General features: G+C 44.9%; 1 protein-coding gene across 4 annotated transcripts; it reads right to left on the minus strand.

Moving 5' to 3' along the window:
- Positions 1-532: 532 nt before the first annotated feature.
- On the minus strand, positions 533-20,484 carry MUTYH (mutY DNA glycosylase). 4 transcript variants are annotated; one of them, XM_088455629.1, is made up of 16 exons: positions 20,364-20,484; positions 18,612-18,703; positions 17,897-18,015; positions 15,604-15,643; positions 11,233-11,306; positions 11,102-11,143; positions 9,929-10,000; positions 7,699-7,812; positions 7,484-7,581; positions 7,208-7,352; positions 6,894-6,984; positions 4,127-4,315; positions 3,554-3,699; positions 2,663-2,830; positions 2,302-2,352; positions 533-2,210 (listed from the first exon to the last, which is right to left on the minus strand). In XM_088455629.1, the coding sequence occupies exons 1-16, from the start codon at positions 20,405-20,407 to the stop codon at positions 2,097-2,099; spliced, it is 1,599 nt and encodes a 532-aa protein (XP_088311755.1). In that variant the 5' UTR covers positions 20,408-20,484; the 3' UTR covers positions 533-2,096. The 4 variants fall into 4 exon arrangements, with proteins under 4 accessions (XP_088311755.1, XP_088311753.1, XP_088311756.1 ...); XM_088455627.1 differs by having other exon boundaries at positions 18,612-18,706; XM_088455630.1 differs by lacking the exon at positions 20,364-20,484 and adding an exon at positions 20,077-20,094 and having other exon boundaries at positions 18,612-18,706.
- Between the last annotated feature and the right edge of the window lie 8 nt (positions 20,485-20,492).

Genomic DNA, 20,492 nt, shown 5'->3' on the forward strand with positions numbered 1-20,492 from the left:
GAGCTGTCGATGTTGATTGACAGCTCGCCACGTTTGGAAGGCGGGCCGGGGGGGTGGCAGCCCAAACGGAGGCGTTCCCATGGAAACGCCTGCCGTTTGGGGGAGGCCCCACTGACATCACTAGTGGAGGCCCCACTGACATCACTAGTGATGTCAGTGGAGAGCTTACGGCTCTGACAGAGCCAGAAGCTCTCCGGGGCTTACGACAAGTGAGACCCTACCCTAGGGTCTCGTCGTAAGCCCCGATGGTCACGATGGTCAATGACCATCGCGACCATCACCCTAGCGGTCGTTAGAGCTGTGGGTGTAAACCCACAGCCTAACGACCGAAACAGAGGCGGGCGGTCAGGATGCAAGCGGCCGCCCAGTTTCTGAGCGACCGCTTGCATCCTCCGACCGCCTCTGAATGAGGGCCTTGGAGTCCCTTGCAGACGGGCTTAGTTGTCTTGATCAAAATATGAACAAAATCTCCATGTTTTATTTACTAGATACACACGGATTTGCAGTATAATATTACAACAATAAGCATAGATACAAGAGCTTCAAATCAAAAGTGTGACTTCCAAAACGCTGATGTGGTCACCATACCTCCAATAGTCATATATGAAAAAAGTACTTGCGTTCTGTGCGCACCCTTCGGGTTATAGAAAATAGTCAATATACGAAAAAGTTCCAAGAGAAGAAGAACTGCTTCTCCCTTCAAAAACTTCCTTTATATTCCAGATGATACAGGCTCTTATCCTAAAATAACTTCTCCTCCCTTGTTACGCCCGATCGCCGGCCCCGGGTGCTGTCTACGTCAGATTGGGAGCAGGCAGTTGGGGGCCAATGTACTGTATGTGTACTATACAGCTGTGTAATTAGCGGCTCTCCGGCGTTCAGCACAGTGCCGGCACCTGGCCAGGTATGAGTGACCGGCAGCAGCAGCACCACCACGCCAGTGTTTGCACGTTCCGTTGCTAAGGAAATAGGCACAGGGCATTGTACGGCGTCCACCACGGCTCAAACCTGTACGATCTCTCAGCATGGCTTCCAGGTAGCTAATGTTCCGGAGAAACCCAGTGCCCTGATTGCAGTATAATATTGTTAGTGCCAATGGCAAAAGTATTTTGGTTTTGTATACAAATATTTCTTTTGTGAATAAAGCAACTTGTATTTTAGGTTTAGTGATCTCTTTGGAGATGTCATCCACATATAAGGGTCCCAATTCCACTTCTGTTACCAGGATATTGAGAAGTAAACTGCGCTGTGTTCAGTCACTATAGAACTACGCAACAAGTGGATCTTCCAAATAGCTTTTTAGGAAATACATTGTTAGAAAAACAAAACTTTATTGTATAGAAAAATAAGTAACAAACATCTACTCAGACTTTCAAAATGTATGATGTCCTGGAGGTATGTAAGACAGACCAGGGGGCCAGGGGGCATAATTCACATTTTCTCCCACATAATAAAAGTCTTCCATAAACCCTGATCCCCATATCTCTGTGTATAAATCACTGTATTTTATAACCCCTACACTAATATTATTCTGTTACAATGCTCCATCTTTTTGTGATTAGTTTATAAAATGCAGGGGCCAGTGTTAGTACCACTGGTGAGGAATAGGTTTTCGTCAGTGACCGTGAGCTTTACATTATTGAACATAAGCATTTCACAAAGTCAAAACAACATTTTTCTTTTAAAGTAGACCCTAATTAGACTAGTAAACAAAATATATAAAACCATTTGTTTAAGTGTTACATAAGAGTCCGTTTCCGTAATTGGGGCGAGTGTCTCTTTATCCCAGCGGATTAGTATATTGAAAGCCAATGTGCATAATTACACGGTACAGTGTTGTCTATACATCATTATTCAGTATAAAAATATATAAAATTTAAGATGGGTGGATATCTGGTTTACACTGAGAGCAATGGATGATGCCATTGTTCTGATTGTCAGAAGCCGCTTATAAAGCTAATTAGTTCGGATGTAGTACATCAGCTTGATCGGATCTTGGTTAATACCAGCTATGACCTCTCCAATATGCTGCTAGGCAATAAAATATCACAATTGAAGCTTGTGTCCCGGCAGGTTCCGGTGTCTCCTGTTAGAGGTCACTTCTTGGTGGTGGGTTTAAAGAAACTCTGTACTGACCTCTGCTTCTCCTCCATCTTTATCTTCCTGGATGACGTTTGGGTGCCCGTTACGTCCCTTTTCCTTTTTCTTGACTGCAAAACAGAGATGATGGGCACATCACCCATGTCCCTACGTAAAAGACGCAGATACAGTAGAATACTCAGGGGTGTGACAATCGCTCACCATATCTGTGCAGTTGCTCAGCAAGTTCTTACTCTCACACAACTTTATAATCTGTAGAGAGAGCAGGAGGAGGATTTAGAAGACCCTGGGCAGACAGCGCCTGAATTTCATCACGGGCAGAGTGGCAATGGGGATATTATTTATAACGAATCGGACCTACGATCAATCATTGTTCATGCACCCGATAGGCCACAAGCTTTACACTGGGCCACTTACTATCTGTCACACGTGGGCAGGCATATTCAAATGGCTCTCCTCGCAGACATACCGGAGGAATGATTGGCAAGTGACCCGTTGGCCAGGTGTGCACCCCACTTAAGACGACAAGCCTGAAGGCTAGAAGAGACTTCCATACAGTTACCTTTTTCATGGCGGTGGATACGGCAGAATCTAGAAACTGTTCCATGGTGACCCAGCGGTAAGTGAGCTGCTCAGTGTCCCCTTCCTTTATGCAGACACTTTCTGGGTGGCTCAGAGACAGGAAATACACCAGATATGTCTGGTTGATGTGGGAAAAGATATGGACGACCTGTTGGGGAATAGACTTCATTAGAAATACATGGTATTAAGATAGTATAATAACTTGGAATATATTCGGGACTCTGCAGTGAACATTCCGCCTGTCTATATGCCTTGCTGCGCTGTAATGGAAATAAACCATTTATATTCAAAGATACCCGACTTCTCATAACCTGGTTATCAGCCAATCTTGTCATAGTCCTGGACATCTCTCAAAGGAGGAGATGTCTCAAGCCTTGGAGAGAGATAAAGTGGATAAGTTGTCCAAAGCAACCAATCAGCTTTTAATAGTCATTTTATAGACTGTGCTAGATAAATGATAGTTAGAAGCTGATTGGTTGCTATGGGCAACTTCATCACTTTATCTCTCTTTAAGATTTGATACATCTCCCCCAAACTCACACAACAGAGTGAGTGCTCTTACATACACCTGTTTTTGCACATCTCCCCCAAAGACTGACACCAGCCCCTTCTACTCAAGATACAAAGGGGAGGGGGGGCATTAATATTATAATTATACTAAATGGACTTTGTCCCCCTAGGCTGCACTTCTCTATGCTGCTCCTATAGCCTCCATATCCACTTACTGTGAGCCTGAGATATACCATCACCTCTATGATTGCTGGATATCTGATCATTATGGTGCACTTATGCCTGACCTGTGTAGGGTTAGATTATGGCCTGTTGGCACATCGCCATAACAGTTTCCACTATCTCCTTACAGATGTCTTACCTCCCCTGCAAACTGCAGGTCTTTCACCGGGATCTCCTGACCGGTCACTTCATGGAGGCGACTGCATAGAACACCCCCTCGTTCCTTCACAGTGTGGTCCTTCTCCAAGAGCCTGCTGGGAAACTCCCACATCCCGGCCAGAAGCCCTTCAGGAGAGAACAGTGTAAGGATGTATTGCAGGTCAATAATACTCTGCTTTTCCACCAAAATCCTGGGTCCAGCACGGGCACTGAACACGGGTTTCAAGCCGTGTCACAGCGGCTTGAACCCAATTTACACCACAGGCTGGACCTAGGATATTGCCGGGGCTTACATCTGCCGGCGCTTAGAGATTACATCATCTCCAAGCGCAGGGAAATGTGGCTCTCCCTATGCTGTGAACGGGACCAGAGTCTTACCCGCATAAAACCCTGTTTGTGACCTGGGAAGTCGACCTGGGATTTTTTCCTAGGAGCTTTTCCACTGAGCCGCGACCCGGGTTGACACAGCAAAAACCTGGGTTTTAGTAGCAGTGGAAAAGGGGTATCAGAGTCCTAACCAGGGTAATATACATACAAATCCACAGTGTAATACCTTTCTGGGGTCTCTGTACTAATAAATACTCCATCTCCCCCAGCTGTCCACATCTCTCCCACACACAGGTCACAGTTTGCTCCACGCGTGATGCTTTCTTTGCAGACTTGCGGGGGAAGTTGGTCACACCCATGCTGCGGTCCCAAGGGGTACTTGACGGGATACATAGTGGACATGACACGACAGCTGCTGAGAAACACCTTGTTACAATATAATATACATGTATAGGCACCGCCTCCCCCACCCACAATGTTATGCTGCTCAGTGCCGCATGTAACGTCCGCTCTACCCCCACGCGCATGTTGGAGATGGGACAGACCTTAGTTATTATTATATAGATCTTCCATAGATCCAATGTGTACAGGACACTACGACTCTCTCTAAATTGCTGTTTTAACTATGATCACATAGTCTTGACCTAGAGGCTTGTAATTTAAAATCCAGTTCTCCGTGGCAGGAGTACGTTATGAAGCATTATCTGACATCATAATCAGCCACTACAGAGGGTACTCTCAACCAGACAAAAAATGTCTATTATACTAAGCACATAATTCAGAATAGACAGTGGGCCTGATTCAGACCCGCTCTCAAGCAGGTCGATGGTGGCCCAGTGTGCACACGCGGTGTGCGCGAGCCCCGAAGTGAGTGGAAAAAGCACTCGCTCCATGGCTCACTACAAAAGGGGCGGCTGTCGATGTTGATCGACAGCTCGCCCCGTTTTGTAGGCGTGGCGGGGGGTGGCTTCACAAACGGAGGCGTTGCCAAGCGAACGCCTGCCGTTTGTGGGCGGCCCCACTGACATCATCAGTGATGTCAGTGGGAGAGCTTCCGGCTCTATTAGAGCCAGAAGCTCTCTGGGGCTTGCGGCCACGAGACCCTACCACAAGGGTCTTGTCGCAAGCCCGATGGTTGTTATGGTCTTGACCATCGCGACCATCAACCTGGCTATGCGAGCGGCCAGGAGATCGCTCCAAAAAAAAAAAAAAAATGCCCTGATTCAGAGCGAGCGCTCTTTCAGAGCGTCCGGCTCTGAATCAGGCCCAGAGCCTGGGCCGCTCTATAGGTGGGACAATGAGATCTTATACTAACATAGGCCCTCATTCAGAGCCACTCGCTAGCGGCAGTACGCTCGTTCCGAGCGATGTTCGCACATCTGCGCATGCGTACGGTTTTTAGTACGCATGCGCGAACCAGTCAGTGCGGCCGAAAAACATTTGTACGCAATATAGCGAGGGCCTGCTATTTTGAGTGACAGAAGGAGGCGTATGTGGGTGGTAACGGGAAGGTGCTTGAAAACGGGGAGTGGAGATCCGTTCGCAGGCGTGCTTAAAGGTCAAAACGGGCGTTTTATGGGTGTGCATAATTAATACAGCAGCGTCATCGACCACGTCACTTGGTTTTTTTTAACTCAGAACTGCTCGCAAAATAGCGGTTGAAAAAACCAACCACAAGAATAGCGAGCAGTTCATATCCTGTTCGATGTACTCGATTAATCTAATAAATAGCGGACATGACGTATGGTGCGAGCGGCCAGGGGGCGTTTTTAAGAAATAAAAGAGCGTATGTTTGCTCGCTCGTTCAGACTTAGAGGTGTGAACAGACTGCAATGTGCGAACGGATCATTTGCATAGCCACCCCTTGTTTTTGAACGAACGAACGCAAATAGCGAACGGCTCTGAATGAGGGCCATCGTTCCCATAACACTACACACGAACAACTTACCATCTAATTGTTATTATTATTCATTATTTATACGGTGCCAGAAGAGTTCTGCAGCGCCTTACAGAGTACATAAGCATAAACGGGTTGGGTATGAGATCCCGGCGGTCAGGATGCCGCTGGTCAAATTACCGACAGTGGCATCCCAACAGTGAAGATTCCGACAGCGGTAGGTAAGTATAGTACAACTAACCCTAACCCCTACCCTAACCCTCCCCGGTGCCTAAACCTAACCTCCCCCCTAGTTCCTAAACCTAACCTCCCCCTCCACGCACCCTAAACCTAACCCCTCCCCCCTTAGTGCCTAACCCTAACCCTCATCAATTCTTTGGGATGCCGGCGGTCGGGATACTGGTGCTAGGATTCCAGCGCTGTCGGGATTACGGCGCCGGTATTCAGACAGTCAGCATCCCACATAAACAGTGCACACAAAGCAAGAGGGAATGCAAAAGACTTTAGGGTAGATTTACTAAAGTACAGGTTTTTAGAAGAGGAGATGTTGCCCATAACAACCAATCAGCTTCTAGCTATTATCTTCTAGAAGGTGCTAGATAAATGAAAAGTAAAATCTGATTGGTTGCCATGGGCAACATCTCCACTTCTAAAATCCCACACTTAGTAAATATACCCCTTACAGTACAAAACGTTGCAACACATGGGACACAAGCTACAGTATATAAACACGTGTTTTAGATGCAGTCACAGCACCCACACAGGTAGCGCTGCCTGCTGAACTACATAAAAGGGGAACTTATTCATTGCAACATCTACACATTTGTTGCCCTTTTATACAACAAACTTGCTGTGTACATACAACTGAATCTAATGCATAGGCCTGGACTTATCACATTGCTTCAAACTAGTATGACAGAATGATGCAAATTATTAGTAAATAACATCTGTAATATTTCAATATATATTGCTTTGTTGTAAACTATTCTACTCTTTTGTTTTTGTACTCTGATGACAATTACAATGTGAGAACAAATCTGACACCTCTATTTATTGGATATACAATAACCTGCTGCTTCCTTCCTGTCACACTCACCACATTCCTCAATGTCAGAGATGACCCCAGCCTGATTGTCAGCTCTTCCGTTCACCAGCTTACTAAGGGCGGCTGCAGAATCCAGCTCCACCTACAACGCACAGAATCATTATCCTGACGCCACAATGAAGACCAGTGTCGCTAGGACTGTGTTACCAAGACCCCATTATACTAGATACATTCATTAGTGGTAGTAAACCGCTGAGTTCCCAGCACGCAGAGGGTGTACTTATTTAGGATTCGTCAAAAATGTTATAATCATATTTCCATTAATAATATTATTGGGGCAATTCTTAGTATGATAAATACATTACCTTCTTATAAGCCTGGCATTGGTCCTGCAGCGGGCATTCTGAGCACATGGGTTTTTTTGGCATGCAGACCGTGGCCCCTAGTTCCATCATGGCCTGGTTGAAATCTCCTGGTCGATCTGAGTCAACAAGAGCATTTGCCAAGCTCCTGTGGGATAAGAAACTGGGTGAGACACCAGCAAGAGTATGAGAGGTCCAAAGTCTCTTCAAGAACAGACACAAGGCACAGGCCGGCTCCCTGTTCCATCAGCCACCAGTGCTGCCCGCATCATAACCCACCAAAGAGCATCAGTGACTGCCGGGGTGCTGGCGTCAGCTCCAATACATCGCAACCGGCACAAAACCCTTATCACATTTCCATCCACGACACCCGTCACCTGGGGCAAGAGAAGGAGACCGCAGAGATTAGAACACTTCAACGTTGCAACTTTCTTTGGAGGTAGGTTGGAGTGGGGACAATCCTTAACTTAAGCCATGTTTCGTCTTAGATTTACCTGCCCATAGGAGATGGAGGCCACTGCCCCAGCCGTGTATCGGCCCACTCCTGGCAGGAGTTTCTGTAGGTCTTCCGCAGTGCGAGGTATCTTACCTCCCATCTGTAGCACCACCTGGCGACAGGGGACGCGAGATGTGGACAGAGATATTATTACTGCTGTATAGTACAGAGATCAATATTACTGTATTATAATGGACATTGAACATTTATTATCTATTTATTTATTTAGTAACAGTTATTTTATCAGTCCCTGCCCCAGAGGAGCTTACAATCTATATTCCCTCCCACACGCACATACACTAGGGTGAATTTTTACTGGGAGCCAATTAATCAATCAGTATGTGTTTGGAGTGTGGGAGGAAACCGGAGTACCCGGAAGCGCAGGGAGAATATACAAACTCCACACAGTTTGGGCGTTGGTGGGAATTGATCGGAATACCTCAGTGCTGTAAGGAAGTAATGATATACACCTAGTGTCTATATGTCATACGTCATGAGACGCACAATGTGACTGAGCTGCTCCGAGAGGTTGTAGTGTACTGTCTTTTTCTTTTCATATTGCATCTTATGCCTAACGTAGAAACAGCGAAACACCACTCACAGTGTCCTGGAGACGCTCGGCTGCGACTTTAACCACGCAGGAATTAGTCTTAAACACATACAAAGTCCCAGATGAAGCACAACAGAGCTTGGCGTGAGAGAAACCCACAGCCGCCACATCGTAGCACTGTGTATACAGATTCAGACTCATTCGCACACAGATATACAAGTGTCGCACATCACACTGATCAGTGTAATCCAGCTAAGTAGTTGTGTTGCCCCCAGTTTTATTTATTTGAATAAGACGCACATTTTGAGCGAGAAAGACAATTGGCGCGGCTGAGTTGCTACCAGGACCCGGCACGCTGAGAAGGGCTATTTTCTACGTCTGGAGCCACAGTATATAAGGACACATCATAGTAAAGTTCTTCATGTAGAATAATGTGTTTGATAGTTATAGATAACCAATATGCAAATACATAGATACAGGTTAAGTTTCCCACATCCAAAATGCTTGGGACCAGGGGTATTTTGGATATCGGAATATTCCGTATTTTGGAATAATTTCATACTATAATGAGATATCTTGTTAATAGGACCCTAATCTAAACACAGAATGCTTTTATGTATTATATACACCTTATACACACAGGGCCTGATTCAGAGCCGGACGCTCTGACCAGAGCGCTCGCTCTGAATCAGGGCCCTCCTACGTGAAAAAGGAGCGGCCTCTTGGACGCTCGCATAGCTGTGGGTGACCACCCACAGCTTATGCGAGCGTCCATGATGATGGTCGCGATGGTCAAGACCATCGCGACCATCGGGCTTGCGACGAGACCCTGCGGTAGGGTCTCGCTTCCGCAAGCCCAGGAGTGATTTTGGCTCTATCAGAGCGAAAATCACTCCCACTGAAATCAATAGTGATGTCAGTGGGGCCGGACCCAGACGGTAGGCATTCCCATGGGAACCACGCCCCCGGCACGCCCACTAAAGGGGGCGTGCTGTCAGTTACCATCGACAGCACGCCCCCTTTGGTGCGAGACCCATAACGACGGCTTGGCGCATTTGGGTACCATCGACCCGCTTGCGAGCGTCCTGCGCTCGCGTGCGGGTCTGAATGAGACCCACAGTCTCCAGGTAATTTTATACAATATTTTCAATAATTTTGTGGCTCAAATACAGTTTGTGTACATACATGAAATGAATTTATATTTCATGTACACCTTATACACACAGCCTGAAGGTCATTTTATACAATTATTTTAATAATTTTGTGCCTTAAACAAAGTTTGTGTACATTGAACCAACAGAAAACAAAGGTTTCACTATCTGTCATGCTAAAAACAAATGATGTATTTTGGAATATTTGGATATGGGAGACTCAACCTGTATAATTTCTGTGGATAATGTCATTTATTTTTATTTTTTAAATCTTATACTTGACCGTTTTTAAAAGGTACTAATAACACTCAGGGGGAGTTGTAACAAACCTTCAAGAGAGATAAGGTGGAGATGTTGTCCATAGCACCCAATCAGCTTCTGTCATTTTATAGAATGTACTAGATAAGTGAGAGCTCAAAGCCGATTGGTTGCTATGAGTAACTTTTCCACTTTATCTCTCTCAAAAGTTTCCAACACCTCCCCAGTATGTATGTGGTAACTGAACTTATTCTGTAATAGATACTCACCTTCTGTGCCCCTTCATGCAGCCGCCTGCCACGGGAATAATACCCCAGACCCGACCACTTCTCGTTGACCTCCTGGGGGCACAGGGAAATAACTCATCACTAAACACAGAGGAAGTTAATAGGAGAAATATTACTTGAAATAAAAAAAACACAAACAAAATAAAACAGAAAAACATTTAAAAGGCAAAAATAGCAAAACGGAGGATTACAATCCAACAACAGAAACCAGAGCAATATGTACAGTCATTATTGTCACACCACAAGCCGGTGACTCTCAATCTGCAATATACAGGAACACTCAGAGGTGAATTAACGCCTGGAAAGAGCTGCGTTTTTATTGTCCCCTGGTACCAACCTTCTGCCGCCAGCACCATCTTCCATGTAACATTCGGGAAGATGGCAGAGTGCCAGTCATTGCTGTCACAATACCTGTGCCAGCGCCATCTTTCTGAGGATATCCCCAGGAAGGTGGCATTGCCGGCACATTAAATAACGGGGGTCCCACTGCAAGCTATGTAGGGTCTATTCTGGGTGTAGGATGTGTGATGAGGGCCCTCTCGGCCCAGGGGCTCAAGTGCACCGCACACCATGCACTTATTATAGTAGATATGCCACTAGAACACCATAGTGTGTTGTAGTGACCAAGGCCCTTAATATAGCACACTGCATCCCATTCCTCCCCACTAAGAGCCCCTGCATTCTATTCCTCCCCACTAAGAGCCCCTGCATCCCATTCCTCCCCACTAAGAGCCCCTGCATCCCATTCCTCCCCAGTAAGAGCCCCTGCATTCTATTCCTCCCCACTAAGAGCCCCTGCATCCCATTTCTCCCCACTAAGAGCCCCTGCATCCCCTTCCTCCCCACTAAGAGCCCCTGCATCCCATTCCTCCCCACTAAGAGCCCCTGCATCCCATTCCTCCCCACTAAGAGCCCCTGCATCCCTTTCCTCCCCACTAAGAGCCCCTGCATCCCATTCCTCCCCACTAAGAGCCCTGCATCCCTCTCCTCCCCACTAAGAGCCCCTGCATTTCATTCTAGAAGAGCCTTCATCTTTTCAGTGGGAGATATGATAAATCACATAACAGGATATGCACTAATCTTATAACATAAAAGCTAAGGTAATAAATAAAGATAGATAGATATACAGTACAGATCCTAGTTACTATGGTGTACCTCAAGTGATGCCGCAGCGAGATCATGAACGGTCGGCCATTTCTATAGGAAGTAAGAACAGGGAGTAAAATCACTGCAATAAATGGCCGGTTCCCGTCACTTCTCCCGATAACCCACAGCCATCACATCACCTTCATCCACTTGTTGTAGTAGTCTATGACTGAAGCCACCTGAGTCTGCTGCAGCATCAACTCCGACACCCAGACTGAGAGAGGAGGAAGACTCGTTACATCTCTAACATTGTAATGTCTATAATGAGCCATATGTCATGGGTACAATATTATAATGGCTATAATGAGCCACATGTCATGGGTACAATATTATAATGGCTATAATAAGCCTTACGTCATGGATACAATATTATATTGGCTATAATGAGCCATATGTCATGGGTACAATATTATAATGGCTATAATGAGCCACATGTCATGGGTACAATATTATAATGACTATAATAAGCCTTACATCATGGATACAATATTATATTGGCTATAATGAGCCTTACGTCACGGATACAATATTATATTGGCTATAATGAGCCTTATATCACGGATACAATATTATATTGGCTATAATGAGCCTTACGTCACGAATACAATATTATATTGGCTATAATGAGCCTTACGTCAGGGATACAACATTATATTGGCTATAATGAGCCATACGTCACGGATACAATATTATATTGGCTATAATGAGCCTTACGTCACGGATACATTGTAATGGCTATAATGAGCCATATGTCATAGATACAATATTATAATGGCTACATTGAGCCTTACGTCACAGAAACAATATTATAATGGCTACAATGACTTTTTCAACACATATATATTATAATGGCTAGAATGACCCATCACCCATATATCACCCATATAAAAATGGCCCTTACAACACACATATTATAATGGCTTTAATATATATAAAAAAGAGATATTTTGTCAGTGCGCTTCAACCCTGCCGCCTACTCAATTGTCTAAATTAGAAAGAGTAACACCGCACTCTTAAATATATAAAAGCAAAGTAAAAACTATTTAGAAATCAAAGATGGCGCTGGAATCAATGGAATAATAAATTATACTTATTTCAGATGTGTTCTTAACAGTTTTTTCTCCCAGGTTGAGTCATATAGAGAGAAAAATAAAAGCAAAACAAAAAAACTCTGTCACAGAATTATTCTGACAAGAATTCAATTTTATATATAAGAACAGTAGATCAAAGTAATTAAAATGGCATACCCCACTCACAATAAATGGGAGGGTAATTTGATTGTAAAGGTATCTTTATAATCCTAGGGTATCAAATTCTATGAAACCACGTTACATTCGTCAATCTCTACTCCTGTGGTTCCCGCCTTTGTCCCTCTGGTCCTGACGCCTGTGCTACATGGACCTTGTGCCCCAGCATATCCTTTGATACTCTGCAGTATACCAGCTCCTCACCGGGGGTCTATTCAGGTGGAATATAATCATATTACGTTGAAGTTGGATGATATATTGATGACATTTAAAGATACCTTGATGTGAATATCGCTACAATTACACACGTGAGTTGGGGTACGCCCATCCTTTCATTCTACGGGAGAGGTGGTTGAATTTCATACCCTAGGATTATAAAGATACCTTTAAAATCAAATTACCCTCCCATTTATTGTGAGTGGGGTATGCCATTTGATCTACTGTTCTTATATACAAAATTGAATTCTTGTCAGAATAATTCTGTGACAGAGTTTTTTTGTGTTGCTTTTATTTTTCTCTCTATATGACTCAACCTGGGAGAAAAAACTGCTGAGAACACATCTGAATATTACTGAAGAAATAAGTATCATTTATTATTCCATTGATTCCAGTGCTATAATGGCTTTAATGACCATTACATCACGCATATATTATAATGGCTATAATGACCCATATATCACACATATATTATAATGGCTATAATGACCCATATATCACACATATATAATAATGGCTATAATGACCATTACATCACGCATATATTATAATGGCTATAATGACCCATATATCACACATATATAATAATGGCTATAATGACCCATATATCACACATATATAATAATGGCTATAATGACCCATATATCACACATATATAATAATGGCTTTAATGACCATTACATCACGCATATATTATAATGGCTATAATGACCCATATATCACACATATATAATAATGGCTATAATGACCCATATATCACACATATATTATAATGGCTATAATGACCCATATATCACACATATATAATGGCTATAATGACCCATATATCACACATATATAATAATGGCTATAATGACCCATATATCACACATATATAATAATGGCTATAATGACCCATATATCACACATATATAATAATGGCTATAATGACCCATATATCACACATATATAATAATGGCTATAATGACCCATATATCACACATATATAATAATGGCTATAATGACCCATATATCACACATATATAATAATGGCTATAATGACCCATATATCACACATATATAATAATGGCTATAATGACCCATATATCACACATATATAATAATGGCTATAATGACCCATATATCACACATATATAATGGCTATAATAGCAACAATCAATGTGTATATTATCACTGTGAAATGTGCAGATTTGTCTCACTCACTTGCTGACTTGGGTATTTAATATTTTTGTATAAATGTTCTTTTGTTGCTTTTTATTTTTTTATGCAAAGCCCCCAAAAAATACATGACTTAAAAAACTATATGTTTGGATATATAAAGTAGCTCTGTTGTGACAAGACAGATGTCTCTGGTACAATTTGCCAGAAATCTCAGGCGAAGGACTTGCCGCTGTCTCGGGGATGAGTGCAGGTGGCACTTCCTCACTGTTCCTTATACACAACCAAGTGTGTCACTGGCAATCAGTGACTATAACAAACTATTGCCGAAAGATCTTGCAGGGGTGTGGGGAAGGGGAGTAGGAATATAATATTAGGCAGTAATGGCCTGGATTACAGATCTGACTGGACTTCTAATGACAAAGTGGAAGTGAAGCAGCTACTGAGAGGCAGTTTTTCGTCACTGGCTATCATGGACCATTAGTGCTCCTGTCCTGGCAGCGGGAGAAAGGAAAGAATTTACTTACAAAGAAATGAAAGCAAAGAAGCCACATACCAGGGACAAGTGGCGTAACTAGGGTATATGGAGGCCAGGACAAATTTCAAAATGGAGCTCACTCCCCCTATGTGCGCGTGCCGAAGGCGCGCAAGGAGAAAAATGGGTGTGGTCACAAGGGACGTGGACACTTTGAAACATGGGGTGTCAACATGACACACACCCTCTCTCATCACTCTGAACATTCCTTTCCACTCCATATGCACCTTAATGCATTACCCCCAGTAGTGGTCCCCCTTATGCAGACCCCCAGTAGTGCCCCTAATACAGTACCTCCAGCAGTGGTCCCCCTTATGCAGGTCCCCAGTAGTGCCCCTAATACAGTACCCCCAGGATGCAATGTCCCCAGTAGTGATCCCTCTTATGCAGGCCCTCAGTAGTGCCGCTTATACAGTACCCCCAGTAGTGGTTCCCCTTATATAGTGCCCCCAGTAGTGGTCCCCCTATGCAGGCCCCCAGTAGTGCCCATTATACAGTGCCCCCAGTAGTGGTCTCCCTTATGCATGCAAGTAGTGATCCCCCTTATGCAGTGCCCCATGTAGTGGTCCCCTCTATGCAGTGCCCCCAGTAGTGATTCCTCCCTATCCAGTGTCCCCAGTAGTGTTCCCCCTTATGCAGGCCCCCAGTAGTGATCCCTCCTATCCAGTGCCCCGTGTAATGGTCCTCCCTATTCAGTGTCCCCAATAAACCCCCTCCCCCATGCAGTGGCCCCAGTAGTAGCCCCCTCCCCTGTAGTGCCTCCAGTAGTGGGATCCCCCCCCCGATGCAGTACCCCAGTAGTAGTCCCCTCCCCAGTAGTGCCCCCCCCCGATGCAATACCCCTAATAGACAACACACGAGTTAAAAAATAAATAACAATACCAGTTACCTTAATCCGCGCTCCGGCTCCTGCTGCCGTCTGCACCACCGTAGTCCTCCCGGGCTGGCGCGCTCTGCATTATGGGAGAGACGTCATGATGTCTCTCCCATTACCCACTGCAGGTGCCGGAAGACGGAGCTCATGAGTGCGCTCCCTCCAGCTCTTGCAGTGGGCACAGCAGCAGACAATGACCAGGCCAGTACCGTGGTCGGCGGCGCCCCCCTGCGCCACCAGTCCCACAGCGCCCAGGGTACATGCCCCGCTCTAGTTACGCCACTGTTGTACTTGGTTAGAGTGTGGAATATCAGACCTATTATTTAAGTTATCTAGCCAATGTAGTGAGTTTCATGTTATTATTAGTTTATTGGCATATGCCAGATCATCACAGTCTCCGCCCCCTGCTCAGCCCCGCCCCCTCTCTGCTGGATGGATCAAAATTAAATGTGATTATTTGACAGAAAAGTACATATCTCACCTGAATATGCTCGGAGGTCCAAGTCACATTCTGTACTGGCCTGCAATAAACATATTGCAGTTACTAACGGGTAGTATAGATAACAGGAAGGATCAGGCTTTGCTAATTCCCATTAATTCATACATTAGTATACTCAGAATTACGCATGTGTATGTTATTTTTAGCCAATATTAAAACTTGCAGCTGTGAAGCTACGTGTCCAGAATGTCACCAGTGCTGTATGGGAAATGTAGTCCTAATAGACAATATAGGCCTGGTTCTGAATTGGGTGCAGAAGTGCATGCAGCAGCGCCTACTAGTGGTCGACCGTCTGCAACTTTATGCGAATATCGCTACAATCTCTGGGCCTGATTCAGACCTGCTCGCAAGCGGGTCGATGGTGTGCCAGTGCACACGCGCGAGCACCGGAGCAAAAAGCACTCGCTCCGTGGCTCACTACAAAAGGGGCGGCTGTCGATGTTGATCGATCGATGTTGTGGCGGTTTTCACAAACGGAGTGTTCCCAAGCGAACGCCTGCCATTTGTGGGCGGCCCCTCTGACATCACCAGTGATGTCAGTGGGAGAGCTTCCGGCTCTATTAGAGTTCTCTGGGGCTTGCGACGAAACCCTACCGCAAGGGTCTCGTCACAAGCCCGATGGTCGCGATGGTCTTGACCATCGCGATCATCATCCTGGCCGCTCGCAATAGCTGTGGGTTCTGTCCCTTGTGTAACTCCGTGCGGCTGAATGTACAAGGTCTGAGACGCCCGCTGTAATACCGGTTGGTGCATCCTTAGACGCCACAATCGGTCGCACCATCGAACCTTGCAGCAGCCCTATAGCAGGTGCGGCTTCTCCATGTGACCACGGCCTCCTATGTCTGCAGCTGTGCTGCATCTGTGTACGCAGCTGCTTGTATTGGCACGTCCGCAACATCCCCATAACATGCTCACTGAACATGCCGTTACAAAGTCCTTCCCTGGTGTACATTGGTGAGAGGACTAATACGCCCACTGAGTACTGTAATAATGCCTGGTTTATCTTTAGACGCCACCATCGGTTGCAACATTGAAACTTGTGCCAGCCCTACGGCAGGTGCAGATTCCGTGAGTATGGCCTCCAAAGTGAACGTGTGTGCAAACACTTTAGCCACACCCCCGCGACACTCCCATAACATGCCCGTAAGACGAACAATCTCTATGCTTCTATTTATCCACCGACTGGAAGCGCCTAGCACTCTAAGGACCTCATTCAGAGTCTCTCGCTAGCGCTGTCCACTCGCAAGCGGCCCGATGGATTGCGTACGCGCATGCGCACGCTTCGTTCTGCACGTGCGCAAACTACTCTGTGCGATCGCAGGCCGCTCGCTCGCCCAGCAAAGACAGCCCAGTGAAATGAGTGACAGGAGAGGCCGTTTGTGGGTGGTAACAGGGGCAGTACACTAATAACGGGGGAGTGGAGGTGCGAACGCAGGTGTGCCTGAGTGTTTCAACGCTGGTTTAGAGGCGTGCATAATTAACACGCAGCGTCATAGTACACGTCACATGCCTGTTTTTTACACTGAAATCCTTGCAGTGCCTGCGGTAGGGTAAGGCAACCACAAGCGCTGCGATCGCATCCGATGGTGCTCGATGTACCAATGTTTTAATACACTTCCTGGAGATGACGTGTGCTGGTGGGTGGCTCTGCCTTTGCGATTGGGCGTACGCTAGCCGCTCGCCAAGCCATGATGGGCGTGCTTATGCCTTAGCGAGCGATCGCTTCCCGTGGCATCACTTTGACAAATTTGCATACGCTGGGGGCGAGCGATCGCATCTAACGAGAGACTCTGAATGAGGTCCTAAGACGTTTCTGATGGCGTGCGTCTTAATTACAACAGGGCCATTGTGCGTACTTTGCGGAACGCATGTGCCATAGGAGTTTTTAGGGATTTCCGTGCAGGCGCTGTAGCAAAAAAAATCGTTCAACTCCGGGAACATCGGCAATGCGTGCGGCTCTGATCAGGGCCTATGGGTGCAATATATTGGCACAAGGTACCATATAAGCGTACATCGTATTTAGCGGGTCACGTCATGCAATGGTTAATGACACGACCATCAGCGCTCAGTGAGTCCCACTACACTGAACAATGAGGATGTGGCCACAATTTTATAATGGAGCCCACGCACTTCATAGCCATGTTGGGGTGAAGAGGCCATTTTGTGTTTCTTCAGGCACTGCGTTCTACATCCGCCATATTGTTGTGTTATGGGGCCCATGGTGAGAGAAGACACCGATGTGCAGACAGTTATTAATGACCAATATACCACATACCAGCCTCCTCCACGGCAGGTCTCTCTTACATCGGTCATACCAAGCGAGCAGACTCGTCCTCAGAGTGTCAGTCTCCAGGGAGGTGAAGGAGTGATAGGGAGAGAGCAGCGGTGGGGAATCTGCAACACACAATGTACAGTGAAGGACCTGCCTCACCTCAGGTCTGCCGTCACACAAAATGGTTGCTGATTTAGTAGCAACTTCACATAGAGAAGAAATTTTATTTATTAAGTATTTTTATTGAAGGTTTTTCCAATAACAAAAAAAAATTAATTTAAAAACATAGAACATTGCAGCTCTGGTAATTAGCAATATGAGGAGAGAACATGAGCACATATAAATACAAATATACAATAAGACAGGAGGAGTAATTACAGAGCAGGAATGATAAAGGAGCACTTGAAAAATTATTATAAAATACAGAATCATAGCTAAAATAAAACATTATTTATTTTAAATAGGGGAAGTGACAAAATAGACTAAAATATAAATTACAGGTTGGAGGAGACACCTAGTAGACGTATCTTTAGAGAACTAGGATTGGTCAGAAGCTGGAGGCCCGAGAGCAAATCCAAAGGACTGCCAGAGGGCCCAAACTCTGTCAATTTCTGAGGACATTTTCGTTTAATGCAGTCCGGCATCCCCCCTCCTTCCCCCTCCATACCAGGCAGCCCCTCCCTACACACCCCAGACAGTCCCATTCTAAACCGCTCACCCAGTCTGTCAGTTGCAGGCTGTTTATTCGGGGACATTGGCTCCTTCTTTGGGAGATTCCTTGTGCCATGTTTTGCTCCTGATCTGCCCATTCTGCTGGAGTGAAAAAGATGTTACTACACCATGGCCTAAATGCCTGTGATTTGCTGGTTCCGGCTTGATTTTGGCGATATAGCCACTAGATTTAAAGCAGCAAAAACAACCTGACTGCAGCTCTAAATCGGTTGCCATCCAGGGCAAGCGCTGGCAGAATAGAGATCTGCTGGGTAGACACCAAACGATGCTGCAATCCAGCAACAGTGCGATGTAACGATACATCGTGCTTGCCGTACACACTGCACGATCTGGTTTACGACATTGCGATGTATCCTTACATCCGATGGGACGAAGCGCTGTACGACAGATCAGGCGTACAGGCTATACGATGTGTACATATATTGTTCCGACCCGTGTCAGAAAGATGTATTGTGTGATACATCGTACCGTGTGTACCCAGCATTAGGCACAGCAGGATATCGGGAGCCACAAGAGACCCTTATGGTGCTGTAAAACAATTTTTTTTAATCAAAGTTTCTCTAGTGTCTGTATATGATACTAAATATTTGATATTGCATACACATTAGTACTGTCTCCAGTGTCTGTGTATGATAATATAAGATCTAGAATGTAAGCTCTCACGAGCAGGGACCTCTTCCCTCATGTGCTTCTCTTTACATTTTCTTCTACTCTTTACCCCCCATAAGGGCACCTAACACGTGACTGCCAACTCCCGGCTGCTTATTGTGAGGCTTTAATCGCTATTGCAGCAATGTATATAAATCGTGTCCTTGTCCTGCACTGTAATGTACTGTAAGTTATGTTTCTTGTTCACCTATTAGTTCTATGTACTATGTAAGGTGAAGCGGAACACTTGTGGCGATATATAAATAAAGGATAATAATAATAATCTGAAATTATATAAACAATCTCCCCAATGTCTGTATATTATAATATATATAAGTATCCTCAGTGTGTGCATGTATATGTATATATGTAATTATAATATCTGATATTACATACACATCAGCATCCCCAGTGGCGGTATATAATAGCTGATGTTGCATACAGATCAGTCTCTAAAGTGTTTGTTTATAATAATATATGTGATATAACATAAACTAACATCAGTATCCCTAGTGTCTGTCTGTATACGATAATAATCATATCTGATGTTATATACAAATCAGTCTCTCTAATTAGTGTTTGTGTTTATATTAAATCTATGTGATATTACATACACATCAGTATCCCCAGTTGCTGTATATAATATCTGATGTTACATTCAGATCAGTCTCTAAAGTTTAATATATGTGATTATCACATAAACATCAGTATCCCCAGTGTCTGTATATATTATATCAGACGTTACATACAGAGCAATTTCTCCAGTGTTTGTGTTTATATTATATCTATTTGATAATACATACACAGTATTCCCATTGTCCATATATGATATCTGATGTTACATACAGAACAGTCTCTCCAGTGTGCATATCACAAACTATGTAATATTACATACACATTAGTATCCCCAGCGACTTTATATAACATATCTATCTATCACATACACATCAGTATGTTACAAAAAGTATATATATATATCGCACAAAGTATTCTGGGTAACGTGGCGAGCTAGTGGTCACCCAGGGTTACAGTGTGGTAACGTCACGCACTGAGGTCAGAGATGTAATAATAAATAACAACTGTCCCTCACCGCTCTCCGCACTGTCTGCTGCTCCGCCAGGCCCCGCCCTTCATCTCGTGCCTCGCAGCTGATTGGTTCTTGGCAGAAGGGAGGCTGGCGCGCAAGTTACTGACGTGTTACTCCTCCAATAGAACGTCC

This window comes from Taudactylus pleione, unplaced genomic scaffold, assembly GCF_031769625.1.
Source record: "Taudactylus pleione unplaced genomic scaffold, aTauple2 ptg000662l, whole genome shotgun sequence".
In the NCBI taxonomy this organism is placed as follows: Eukaryota; Metazoa; Chordata; class Amphibia; order Anura; family Myobatrachidae; genus Taudactylus; species Taudactylus pleione.